The 13,752-nt window shown below is 38.4% G+C and overlaps 1 protein-coding gene across 2 annotated transcripts in view; it reads right to left on the bottom strand.

Annotated features, from left to right (window-relative positions):
* Positions 1-2,701: 2,701 nt before the first annotated feature.
* LOC144642976 (uncharacterized) overlaps positions 2,702-13,752 on the bottom strand; it is a 36,402-nt gene continuing 25,351 nt past the window's right edge. Inside the window, exons 1-2 of one of the 2 annotated variants that reach the window (XM_078502099.1) lie at positions 4,227-4,358; positions 2,702-3,751 (exon numbers count right to left, since the gene is read on the bottom strand). In XM_078502099.1, coding sequence (XP_078358225.1) covers positions 3,453-3,751; positions 4,227-4,356 — 429 coding nt within the window. In that variant the 5' untranslated portion in view covers positions 4,357-4,358 and the 3' untranslated portion in view covers positions 2,702-3,452. Of the gene's footprint in view, positions 3,752-4,226; positions 4,359-13,752 lie in introns of those variants that run through there. The other variant, XR_013568817.1, reaches the window with a different exon arrangement.

Genomic DNA, 13,752 nt, shown 5'->3' with positions numbered 1-13,752 from the left:
GAGTCAGGATAACTTATAAAAAAATAAAATTACTATATTTAGAGAGGAAGCCACATCAACGCTAGCTGGTTTTCATGCGGGTCCTCTGTCCAGGTCGAATTGGAATTTGGAAATTTTGGTTCTTCAGGAGGGAACCAACAACAAACTCAACCCACATATGACACCGGGCCGGAATCGAACCCGGACCACATTGGTGGGAGGCGAGCGCTCTCACCACTGCGCCATCCCTGCTCCCCATAATTTGCATGCGCATACGCCAGTTTTTCTTCCAAAACGGGGAAAAACCATATTTGGCAGCACTTTTCAAAACAAAAAAAAAAACAAAAAAAAAAAACACTTTTGAAAACGCGCGCGAATAGATGACGAGTTCAACTACGCGACCGTGTACGAAAGCAGGATCACCGCAATAACTTGGAAACCCATCTTCTAGTGGGTAATAATCATACCTCAGAATTCGCTATGAAACAATCGTTGAAAACAATAGGCAAATGAAGAAGATTTGAGAACTTTTGGCCAGTTTCAATTTTATTTTTTGCGATTTGATTCCAGGAAGGAGGATCGAACTATGTAAAAACCGCAAAGATCATACACACACCGAAATCTAATAAATACCTACACTATCATCCGGTCTAATAACAGAGGCGCTGCTATCCGACAAAGTTTCTTGAAATATCTCTATTCATGTTTTATTCTACCATCCTGATGCAGAAACACAGTCAGCTTATTTGGAACGGGGCAACGGACAATACCACTTACCATAATACCTTTCAGTATTGTCGCATACGCTTTTACTCTTCCGTTGGACGACAGGTGTATGTTAAATAGTGGTAGCAATACCCTTTTCGTCGGATATTGTAAGAAACCCTCATTTAGGAAATTAACACCACTTTACTTAGGCCAAGTTCCCCACCGCTTCATTTTTTCAAGCCGCCTCTCTTTTTTATTAACTGCTGAATAACTGCTACTTATTCCAGGGGAGGGTAATAATTTGTAAAGAAAGCGTCCAATTGGAAATGATAAAACAGTCGGAAATAACAAAACAAAAGCGCCCGTAGCATTTTCTTTTTTAATAGAAATCCCAACGCCAGTTTTTTGTTTTTAACTTGGCTTTGGGGAGCGTTTCTTTGGGAGAATCCAAGGGTGAATTATTGATCCCAGTTAATTCACACAGATACTTCGCTTTCAAAGAAAATCCGAAAATGGATTTTTTGTCATGACATCCCGGTAAACACTATTCGCACAAAACACAATATCAGTTAGTACATTTTACGTTTCGTCAAAGGTATCCTAACCATCATTTCAGCATACAAAATCCTTCGCGAAAATCACACGACAAAGCAGTTCTTCTTTTGCCTGAAGCATAATATGGCGAAAACATGATCAATGCAAACTACCCTCGTGACGATTTCCGAAGGATACAGGTCCATAGGCACACAGTGACTGTTCTAGAAAATCTGTATCCAGTTTAAAATGACACTTCACTCTGATCAAGCTACCCTTACCTTTTATAAAAAATCATTTTTGTATGTTATTCGAAATAGACGCTTGAAAACGTACCGTATTGACAGTGTTACTTTGAAAATACCGTACCTGTATTTTCACAGCGAAGACCGCTGGGCCAATGTACCGATCGAATCCTTTCCCAAAGATACGTACGTATCACGAATTCTAACAATACGGATTTAGATTTCATCTGATGTATCCACTCGGAGTGCGGACTCTTCAGATCACTAATTCCTGATGAATCCATTTTCAGATTTAGGTAAAGAAACTCAACATCCGTTTGTGGAAACAAGAATCCGGATTGGATTTTTTTTAAAGAAACGCACCTTTCTATAATAGTGAAATGTATCTGAAAGGAAAACAACAAACTTCACGTGTTAACTACTTTTATTATATTTTTTATTTTAAGCGATTTGAAAAAAAGAAAGAACTGATCAAACATGTCACTCTATTTTGCTACTCTTTTATTTGGTTACAAAATTGTATTGACCCGCCGTAATCTTGCATTACATGACCAGGGTACAATGTCTCTAATGCTCATAATGGTGACAATGAAAATAGACAGTGCACAGATAAACAGTGTCCGTAAAGCGAAGTTGACAGTGTATAAGAGTTTGCCATTCGGGACACAGAAAAATGTCCGTTGTCCGTATTAACGGGTGTCCGTTATAAGCGGGTTAATTTTAGAGAAAATATATGAGCTTTTTGTCGGGACAAAAGAAACTGTCCGTTTTAAGGGGGTGTCCGTAGAGGGGGATTCCACTGTATATAAATCATGCCATTTTATGGCAATATCGCTTCCCACCATTGGTTTTCAACAGTTTTTCACTTGCACCGTTTTTAGGTCATTTACGGTAAAAAAGTAACAATATAACTTTTGTAACATGATTCTAAAGAGTTTTACGTAGAAAATCATGAAAAAAAGAGAAACTTTTACGCGAGGCATAATAAGTTCAATGTCCTTTTCTTTAGTGTGTCTGGCATTCTTGATACCCGAGCAAGGGAAATCATTGTGAGAGCTGTTTTTCATGATTATTAAATTAATCAGATGAATACTGGTAGAAAAAAAATTACATATATTCTTACTTTGCTCTAACTCCTCTTTCAAATAAACCAGCCACAGTATTGTTTTATCTTCCTTTATTTAAATCTGAAGATCTTATAAGTAACATGCAGTCAAATTCGTTATAATTATATATACCATGACCAGATAATAGTCTATAATAAGTACAGTTTCAGGGCATTTTTTCAAAGCTATGTACATAACTTCCACTGCTATTTGTCTTTGCTATTAATTACTAGCTTCTTACTCGTTAAATAACGTTACATAAATGAATTTGTCTCTACAAAACAAAACAAAATTGAGAATTACTATTTCTCTCTCTTAAAGATCCCGACTTCTTGACTCGGTTTCCATTGTGACGATTAACACACATGAAAGGGGTGTAGCGGCGTTATTCACTATTCAATCCTATAGTAATTTATCTTTCATCTAAAGCTGGAAAGGGCTCGTTGCACTATACTAAGCTAATCAGTATAATCTAAAGCCAGGATCGAGGGAAACTTAAGAATTTAAGATGAGTCACCCAACAGATTACACTAGACAATAAAGAGGCACACGCACACTAAACGTGTCACTGAGGAAAGAGAAATGGATTACAACAATTGACTTTCTATTTTTTCGAAAACCAAAAGAAAACAAAAACAACATTACAACTTGCTATTGGAGTTTGGGTAACAGTCAATTTAAAATTGTTTTTAATATAAATACAGCTGGAGTATCAGTAATGTCTTCACTTACTTTCAGTTAGCTTACTTTTACGCTTAATCTCGATTTATATATGTTGTGGTTTGTCAACCTTCGCTGTCAATCTAAATTACACATGTGCGCTATCATAATACAAGCGTTTCTGCACTTTTTGCTCGTTTGTACCCTCTAAATTTAATAGTTATTTCGTAGTTTTTTCTTCATCCCTGCTCGGTGTAATGGCAGTCTCGGTCTCGCTTTTCATGTCATGCATCACCATATCCATCATACCCATTTCATCAAGCGATGACGCTACCCCGGCCGCTTGAAATGTTTCGTCTTGCATCGTATGACGGCTAAATGCCTCTCCTTGCTCCAATCCACTGAAATCTGCACTGGCTCCATTCAGCATTAATGTAACCAACAGACAACATTCAAAATCACATCGCGGTTTCTGCCGCAGATTCTGAACCACAGACCCAAATGAAACGCAATACCGAACTAAGGAAAGAGGCATGAGATACTTATGAGCACTGTGTGACTTTCAGGGACTGCGTACTAAATGAACGCCACTTTATAATACGTTTTATAGAACTGGGAGTCTTTTATGTACTCAGCTGGTAAAATAAAAACATTACACTGAAAGGTAGAGATAACTTATACCAGATCTTTTCATTTATTTTTGAGCTGTCAATTAGCAGCTGAAATTGTGCCCGAAATGCCGTGTGCGTATATGAACATCTTGATCGTACAAACAAGATGCGTCAAAAGTCTCCGGAACTTTTTTTTCACGTGATTCTAAAAGTTCGTATTTATTGATGAAAACATCAAAATCCACGTCCGAATTCAGGTTTTGTTTTCTTTTTTTGACGTATCTTTCATCAGTAAATTGTCTTTTTATTTACAGCTAAGAAAGTATATAATGATTAATTTACCGAGCTTGGGCGATTTGTTTGAGAGGTGATAAATAACCTACCTACTATCATTGCCGTGACAACTGTGTTTACCAACAACAGCAAAGCAGTTATAGCAGTAGAGTCTCCTTCCATCCCGAGGCCCGATGAACTATCCTGATCTGGAATCTTCAGCAGCATTCCGATGTTCATGTTCGCGCAGGTGGCCATCAGTGACACCAATTGAAGCCAATGCTCGAAACGGTCGCTGATTGGCTGATACGAGGCAAACAAAACAGCATAAAAGCCCGAGATTATGGCAGCTGTACCCAAGTTAGTTCGACTTTCTCCACCAATCATAACCAAGACGGAAGTTAAAATCACTTTTCTAAGTAATTCTAGCACTTCCCAAAACCAACAATTGTCTGAATAGTTTTCGTACAAGAAGCTTAATCCGGCCGAAATCTCACTGCGAGTCTCATCTTCAGTTTGGGTGCAGCCCTTAATGGCATTGTATCGGTATTTCCAGAGTAGGAGCAGGGTCAAAACAGGGAATCCAACAACAAAAGTTGTCATGGTGTATGCAACCAACACATATTTGTTATAGGTACTGGTGTAGCATTCCAGAGAGTAATCCGATCGTAGAAAACTTTGGCAACTTTGCTGTTTCATGTCAACGCAAATCTTGTGGCAGGCTGGCGGTAGAATTTGCAAGATTTGAGTGCAGGCTGCAGGGTATATCAGGTATAATACAAGGAAAACCGTTCGATAGCACTTTTCTTGTAGCGATTGAGAGATATCGAACGGTTGCTGAGATTGAAAATCATACCCTTTACGCTGGCAAAGCTTTTTCAACCAATAAATCAGCAAAGCCAAAAGTGGTGTGATGACTAGAATCGTTGTAAAAAGGGTCAGACTGGTGTAGCTGCTTATACTGATGCTGGTTGAAAAGCAATGGATGGGTGCAATCTGTACAAGGTTAAGCTGCACAATTTTTGCGTAGTTAACCAATTGCATTAAAGAGCTTGGCCACCGAATGTACGAGAAAGAGTCGATTGTTCCTGATGTGACTTGATAAAATCCAATGAGGATCTTAAGCCTTGCCAAAACGATGTCTGTCAAAGACCGTCCGTTCTTATCTTTAACCCTCTTTCCCAAGGCAACTGGAACAAAAATTACAACAATCGCCACCAGAACCAAAGAAATCTGTGCCACTAGCCAGGGAATGGTTGGGCATTTTTGACAACTGGATATCATTTTGTAAAATCCTTTGCTGCACACCGTACATAAAGGTCCTTCGTATCCAGTTGCACATTTAGCCTTCATTCCACCCAAACAAGACTCGGCTAAGGGGCATGCGTAAACTTGTGGAAATGATCTGTTGTATTTGACATATCTTCGATCGTACGAATTATCGAATACATTCAGACTTTCGGTGACATTCTTGTACAGTAACCGATGCCCTTTTGATTTCCACTTCCAATAAAACCCTGCTGATAGTATGACGGTCTCGTTAGAACATTTGAGTCCTCTTTGAGGACACTCTATGCAGCCTCCAAAACGGTCAAGACGATAAAAATTCTCCAGACAAGAGCACGCTCTAAATCCAGCATGAAGGCCAAGTTCTGTCCCTGCAAGGACAAATTGTTAATGTAAATTATACAAGCTAATTTCAGTTTTAAAACGGCAATATTTAGTAAATAAACCCCTTCAGGCGGCTGAAAGAGGCTGAAAGATTGTCGAAAAATGAACAGTTGGCCGAGAAGCGAAGCTTCGAGGGCAACTGTAAAATTTTCAGGACAATCTTTCAGCCAAGGGCATAATTCTCCAATACACCAGCAAGCCAGAAAGGGGTTTATTTATTTTATAACCCTCCGATTAATTTCTACAACGCGCTTCAACGCCAGTAAATTTATTGGAAAAAACCTTCGTAATAAGCTTGACTTAACTGTGGCTGAAACAAATGTAAGTTGATTGGTTTACGTGATTTTTTAACTCTGTGATTTTCTTGAAAGTTTGAATTGCATAGGGTGACTTCGTTCGTTTGTTTTGAGCTTGAAAACAAAATCGGGTGACGGATATCAAATCGGACGGGGTATATTCGCTGATACCCGTCGTCCGATTTTGTACCACGTGATGAGTTTTGTCCAATGAGCGCGCGCAAAAATTAATGGGTGGGTTATAAAGCATTATATCGGCGACTAGTTGGGAGAAAATATACTCTGTATTTGAAGAAGTCGTGTAGCGACAGTGCTCATAACGAAAAATATATATTTTTTTCACAATGACGATAAATATAATGCGACATTGTCGTCTCAAACTAGCAATTAGTTTGGAACCGAGATGTAAAAGCTGTAGGAAAATGAGCATAACGCTGTAGTTGATTAAAATAACAATTCTTACTACTCGCTAAGAGCCATACGGCACGAATTCCGAAATAAAAAAGGCGTCTCTCTCGCAAGCAAAACTAAACGATGGTCGCGATACCGTTCTACAATTTTCACAAGTTGTTTTTTGCTGTCTGACATGTACCTTGCGGACAACCAGTGCACTCCCACTCTGCTTTCCCAGGGGCTGCCTCTGGACTCACATATCTCCCTGGAGAACAGGTTTTGCATCCAAGTCCATGTGATATTATTCCAATATGAGCCATTCTGTCTTGATAAAATCCACCTAAAATCATTTTAAAAAATGGTCTCTTGGGTTGGTGTTTACTGATGCAGGATAGTGTTATAAAGTTTTATGTGGGCATGTTTATTGGCGTTTTAAATCAACCAATCAGTGACAAATTAACAGAAGTTAAGAGGCTGTGTTTTAAAACCAGTCAGGTCGCTCTGGCGGGTCTAACTTGAAAAATAATTTTCGCTCACTGTTTGTTTGTTGCGAAACGTTCATGTCCTTACACTAGAACCACAATGTGCTTGATCGGATCATATTTTTTCGAGTTTTTAAGATTTTCTTTTCACCCGAACGAGCCCTTGTATCGGCCACTGTAAATTTACCACAACCTTTAAAATAAATAAAAAAACTAACAACTTCTGTACCTTGACAAACACCACAGCCAGTTCTATAATATCTTCCTAATTTTTCACGACTTTCATGAACATTGAGCTCGAATCAAACTAGCAGCAAAACATTAACGACGCCCGTCTCACACACCTTGATGAAGCACGCGGAAACAGCTCAGATTCAAACTTTATTTTTGAAGAAGTGAGGTGGTCTATTTCAGTTAAACTAACGCAGCCGAAAATTAGATGTGATAGAAAAAGTTCTTAATCCCTACAGTAAACGGTCTTCTTACAGAACGGGACACTAAATGTAAACTACAAACGACCAAAGGATACTCGATTACCACGTTTTGTATTTCTCATGAAATAATTTTAAAGCCCGCTGTTGCTTTGACTGGTTAAATCAAGAGGACGCAAAACAGTGATGATCGATGTGGACGAGGCGATTTACAGTTCTGAACACCGTTAACAAAAGAACCATTGTATTACAAAATACAGACGCACGATTTAAATAAATAATAATAATAAATAATAACTTTATTTTCGTGTCAAACTGTAGTAGCTGAGAGGAAAAGTTCCCTCTACTAATTGTGGACACCTAACCTGCCTAACTAAAAACGTAATTACATTACAACTATTAACTAAGCTAAAAAAAACTGTACAAATATATTAAAATTATGTTTCTTTAACTACATTAAAATATAAAAATTATAATTATGTTAAAAATAAAAATTATGTTACGTAAAGTTGGCGGCTAGTCATTCTTGGCATAGGTTGCAGCCTCGACAGTCATTGACATTTGCAGCTTTGGCAGTGAGGTCCTGATTACGTATAACGCTTTTAAATTGCTTCAAAGAGGGTAAATTTCTTAGTCTAGGAATGAGATCATTCCACATTTTGAGCCCTAGGTAACGAAGTGAGTGTTTTCGAATCCATATGTTACCGAAGAGAATCGAGGTTGAACAAATTCTCGTATGATATGATTAATGAAATCTAACAGTTTGATATCACTTACACATTTATACTGAACCTAACCTTTCATTTTTTCTCACCTGGTGGACATGGAACGCATTCTGCTATCACTCCAAAGCCGTCTTTAACTATGTGGTATGTTCCAGGAGGACAAGGGGCACAAATACGACCTTTAAGATCGTCTTTCCAGCAAAGATATCCAGCATAAGGTAATACCTTTGATAAAACGAATTCTACTCCTTTCAACTCCGGGGGTTCATCTTGCAACGCACTGTTTTTGACATGACAAAAGACAAATAAACTAATTAAGTGTGACTTTTAACAATTGGTTAATGCTTTAGCGTGCTCCATCGAGTTATGGAGCACGCGGGAAGTTTGGAGAGCACGAAAGAAGCGGAAGAGTTGCCTGAGGCGATAGCCGAGGGCAACTCTAGCTTCTTGAGTGCACTCCAAACATCCCAAGTGCTCCATAACTCGATGGAGCACAGCTAAAAGCATGAACCAATTTTTTTATAACATTGCCGGTGGAATTGTGCATCAAAACCGGCCGCGGGAAAAAAACTGTGTTTATTGTGTGCAGTGCGAGAACATACCTTATTATAGGAAATTAACGCGTCATGAAATTAACGCGAATTTCAAACTTTCGCGTTAATTTAAGTCGCGTTAATTTTTGTTAACGTTAATTTCCGCGCCGTTAATTAAGTGGAGCGTTAATTTCCATGACGTTAATTTCCATCATTTTGGCCTCAATTTTTCGTTACAGTCCAGATGTTTTGACTCCAAGGAAAAAAAGTATAATTTTATCTGTCACTATCATTGATGCTGTGAAGAACGCTCAAAGTGGGAAAAGTACCACAATCATTGTTTTCGTTTACGATTATACGCCTACAAGTGTTGAAATAAACTTGTTCCTGTTGTGTACGTCGCGTTAATTTCCTTCATTTTGAAATGTTACCCCCTCTTTCGCGTTAATTTCCCTTATTGGGAAGTAATTTTTCCTTCAATTCGCGTTAATTTAAGTCGCGTTAATTTCAAATACCTTAATTAACACAATTTCCTATAATAAGGTAAACTTAGCGATCGAGCAATAAATTACACATGTACAAGTTTACACGCTTGGAGCAGTTTGTGTCAAATGGCTGATAAATTGACTAATTTAAGTTTATACGGTGGCAGAGCGAAGAAAAAAAATGACAAAAAAGCAAATACTGCTGTTGATTCTGAGACAAGTTTTCGCTGAATTAAAATTAAAATGTTTACTCCCGCGTGGAAGAAAATTAAAACAAAACAACCTCGAACAGCCGAACAGATTCCAAGGGTTAAAAGAGTCAAAGAATTCGGTTCCATGCTTAGTTTTAAGTATTTTTGTGGACCGATTTTATTTGTAATTGATGTAAATAAACATTTTTGAAAACGGTAGTTGAATGAAGCGCCCGATGAAGTTAATTTTTCCCGAGCGGCAAAATCACAACAGAGCCGTAGACGCTTTGGTGTAATGCTTAAAACGCGAAAACTTTCGTCAGGCAGCTAGTTTTTAGTGCCATCGAGCTGTTGTCATTCATGGTTGGCCCATTCTTCCACGTTAGGGCAGTGAAAAAAATGATTTTCGTCCTTCGAGACTCGCACGTTAGTTGTTGTTGTTTGAATGAAGGAAAGCACACAAACAACTTTGCCGGCAAAATCGAATTTATTTTCTCTTTCGCTCTCCGTCTCGTAATAAGAAACAGCTTACCTTATAGCTCGTATCCTTGGGAAAATATTGAAAGGATTCACTTTTCATATTCCGAAGATAATATGTCATCGCTTTAGCAAAACACCCGCAGCGTATGAGCTTTACTCAGTGAGATTTTCGCTCGTCGATTACGTCATCAGCGTGCTCCATCGGGATTTTGAGCACGCTTACGTATACTGAATTTGATTGCGCGGCTCTGCTAGCTATGTTATAAAATTGTTTGTGTAAAAACCATGCTTACTGATTGTAACTGACTAAGTTACCAAAATTGAAACAAGGTACGACCTTGGTAGTTTTCCGAAGAGGTGGCCTTACTGTTTTCTCAGTAAGGTTTTAAAACAGTATTGGCACATTGTGCTTGATATTGTACTCTCAAAAACCATAGCAGGGCTACAATTTTGTATAAGTGAATTTTTTGCCATAGTGTAGTTGTTTACAAAGTGTTATCAGTATTATTGGGTATAACGAACTTACAAGTAAATGGCGATTTGGCTTTTACGCTTCCCTGTTATTGTTGTCAGGACGATTTCAATCTTAGTTCCAATGACTATTCTAGAAATGAAAATATCATTTTGATGTCTAAAACAGCTTTGGTTTCCACTGTAACAATACAAAATTATTCAAAAGCATTCAACATTGTAAACTTTTCTGATGTACGTAGATGAAGCCCAGAAGCCCAGCGACGGTGGGGGGCCGGGGGGGGGGGGGGAGAGGGAAGGGGACATTCAAGCGACGGGGATGATCGAATGAGGGCAAAAAACAAGACCCAAAAAAATCCCTAAGGCTTCCAACATCACTCAAAAATCCCTAGATAAAAAATATTGTCAACTTGACAGATCACTTTTTTTGTACTATATTCGCAGAACTACGCAGCCATAGTCTCCTTCGCAGGCGTTATTTGGGATGTCACGCAACGCTCTCCCCAAAGAGCGTCGAAGTGATATTTTTAGACTGAACTGCTTTTCAGTTCAAATTAATTGGTTGAGAGCCGCGTTACAGAAGCGTAGAAAGTTTAGCTGGTTTTTGTTTTCAATGTTGATTACTCCTTGAGTTAAGTTGAGATTGTTTATGTTCCCGTTTGGTTACTATTGTCAATAGGATTTTGATTACATCAGCTCATAGTTAATAGAGGGAAATGGTTAGGAAGCCCGGCAAAGTTCTTTGTTGTATGTTTTTGTTCGCTATTTTGGGGGTTGACCCTGCACAAAACCTGAGAAAATACAATAGGCGGTTACGTGTGTTTATGAAACTAACCAACAGAAACTTTGGGATTACGTAATTCATGCATAGTGTATGAGCACAAAACAAAAGATGTGCAGGGTCATGTACCTTCCAACATAAATCTTGGCGTCTTTGTTTGCTCCTTTGATGTTTGCCGGGCTTCCTAACCATTTCCCTCTATTAACTATGATCAGCTATATGGCGACAGTTGAAGCATCATGCAGAAGTTAACGGCAAATTAACATTTCAGCAAAGTTACTTTGTTTTTAAATTCAGTGAGTTGAATGTTATTACTAGGTCACTTACAGATGTTGTAAAAGATGTAACGTATCAAACGCACTTGTACTGATAGATGTCAAAGGATTTCCGGACAGGCTTCTGTACATTTAAGATAAAAGGCTAAGTCTGTTCCAGTCTCAAGAGATATTGACTCGTCGCTGTCAGTACCTACCTCCATTTACTCCATTACAAGGCTAGTGAGTGTACACCAGTGGATGGCAAAATGGAAAGCAATCTTTTGTCAAAAGCTTAACATGAGTAACTTAATGTGTTATACTGGTACTTTTGCTGTGACAGGTAGGTCTATGGATTGCAATTAGTGCTTAAGAGCTTCGTGACATCGTGAAGTATTTTCACGTGAACCAGTCCTGAATGGTTGGCTTGTATTTAAAGGGACTGTGTCACGGCTGAGTTAAGTTTATTTTTATTAAGTATTGCCAAATATTTGCTATTAAAGTTAGTGTTTTCAAAGAAATTACTTGTGTGAATCTAAATGAAAACTGAATTGAAAACTGTTTAGCCCAACAATATTTCAAAAACCCATATCGCAATCCGTTTCGTTTGGCCATCCGTACTTTCTTTTGTATTTGGTGTGTTATTGAAATGTTACTTTACATTTAAGAAGTTAGTTTTTTATTTAAATGAATTTGATGGCCATTTCCCATGCCTAAATGTAGCTAAAATCCGCGACAGAGTCCCTTTAATCGAGTTATAAAAGTTCACTAAAACTACAGTATATTTTTAGAGAACTGTTATTAATTGTCAACTTACAGAAAAAGCAAACCCATATTTCTGAATGTGTCTTTCGAAACTAGAGACATTTGGTTGTCTGTTAAATCTCTGTCAATAACAAAAAGTAACAAATAAATAGAAATGCGGCCAAACAGCCAAGCAGCTACGTAGTGAAGTAAGAAATAACAAGGCAAATAAGCAGCCATGCAACCAAGTAAGGAAGAAACCAATCAAACCAATCAACCGAGCATTCAAGACCATGCGACCAAGCGATCAAGGTATGAGTCGCACTTGAGAAACGCTTTCATCTTTGCCGGCTAAAAAACCCAAAAAATTCAACCGGAAAAGAAAACTTTTTGTCAAACTAAGTAGGGTCGCACCAGTGGGAGGCAACTGTTACAGTCTAGTACCAAAAGCTAAAAAAAAGTGATACATCAGTCTACCCGATGTTATTAGAAGACAAGATAACGCAGCCTGGTGAAGCAGTGCTCCAAACTATACGGTGATTCTCCTTTTTATTCCGCTTAAAGGAGCTACATCGCGGACAACGCATCTTTAACATTTAACATATTTAACATTCGTAATCCTTCTTAATCTTCGTCAGTCAAAGCCATCCTTGTTTATTTTTGAGTTTTTATTACTTGTTGGTATTTTTCAACGTTAAAAAACAATTATTTTGAGGCTCCCATCAATTTGAGAGTAATCAGTAGAGTGTTTTCCTGCAGAGTACTCGCCCATGAAGTGCTCGGCTGGTATACATACTAGTTATGCAACGCTTTCTAGTGGATCGAGAAGGGTGTTATCCGCCTCACCCTTCGGCTTCGGCGGATAACACCCTCTGAGATCTGCATTATTCTTCATATCATACGAAAGCCGAATTCAATAATTGTTTTACTATTCATTCAAAATATTTCCAGAGCTCCAAATACACAAAATGAATAATAGGGTTTCACAGTAAGCAAAGTACACAAATACACAACAACGTTCGCTTTTAAATTTAATTTCCTTCATTAAATGTCTTGTCCTTTATAATGTCGATATTTAGCACTTGCTTGAAGTGTCTATTGAAGCTAAATCTGATGACACAAAGCGATGTTTTCGAGTACAGGTTTCCATCGTTCTTGCTTACTTCGACGTAGAATTTTCGCAAAACCGCTCCAAGTCCTCCGCTGTGGCTGGATCAGGGACCTTTTCCTCTTGAAGATACGCTTTCAAAATCGATCGACTCCCCCTTCGTTCCTTTTTCCGTGTTTTGACTTTCCTTGTTTTCTAATAACTTTAAAATTTTACCTCTTCGTAATGCTCAAATCTAGTGGCAATTCTCGCGCTTTCAACCTGCTCGGCAGCAAATCCGTTCAGTCGCGTGACGTCAGCGGTTCTTGGGAACGAGGTTGCGATCCAATAATTTTTGATATTGGACGATAACCGTCCAATAATTGGAATTTCTTCCAAATTTGGTCGGCGCTAGCCGAATAGCTGGAATTAGCCGGGGATCGAAAGCCAATCAGAAACACAGAAATATTTAGAATAAATAATAATTAACAATTATTCCACGAGCGCGTGTTGGATATGAGATGGTAGATAGCCAACGAGGCGCGGAGCACCAAATTGGCTATAACGATCTCATATCCGACAAGCGCGAGTGGAAAAATTGTTTTATTAAAA

This window comes from Oculina patagonica, chromosome 2 (genome assembly GCF_052425735.1).
Source record: "Oculina patagonica isolate OP01 chromosome 2, crgOcupat, whole genome shotgun sequence".
In the NCBI taxonomy this organism is placed as follows: Eukaryota; Metazoa; Cnidaria; class Anthozoa; order Scleractinia; family Oculinidae; genus Oculina; species Oculina patagonica.
Note: the sequence above shows the minus strand (reverse complement) of the source record. Positions and strands in the feature narration are given on the sequence as shown.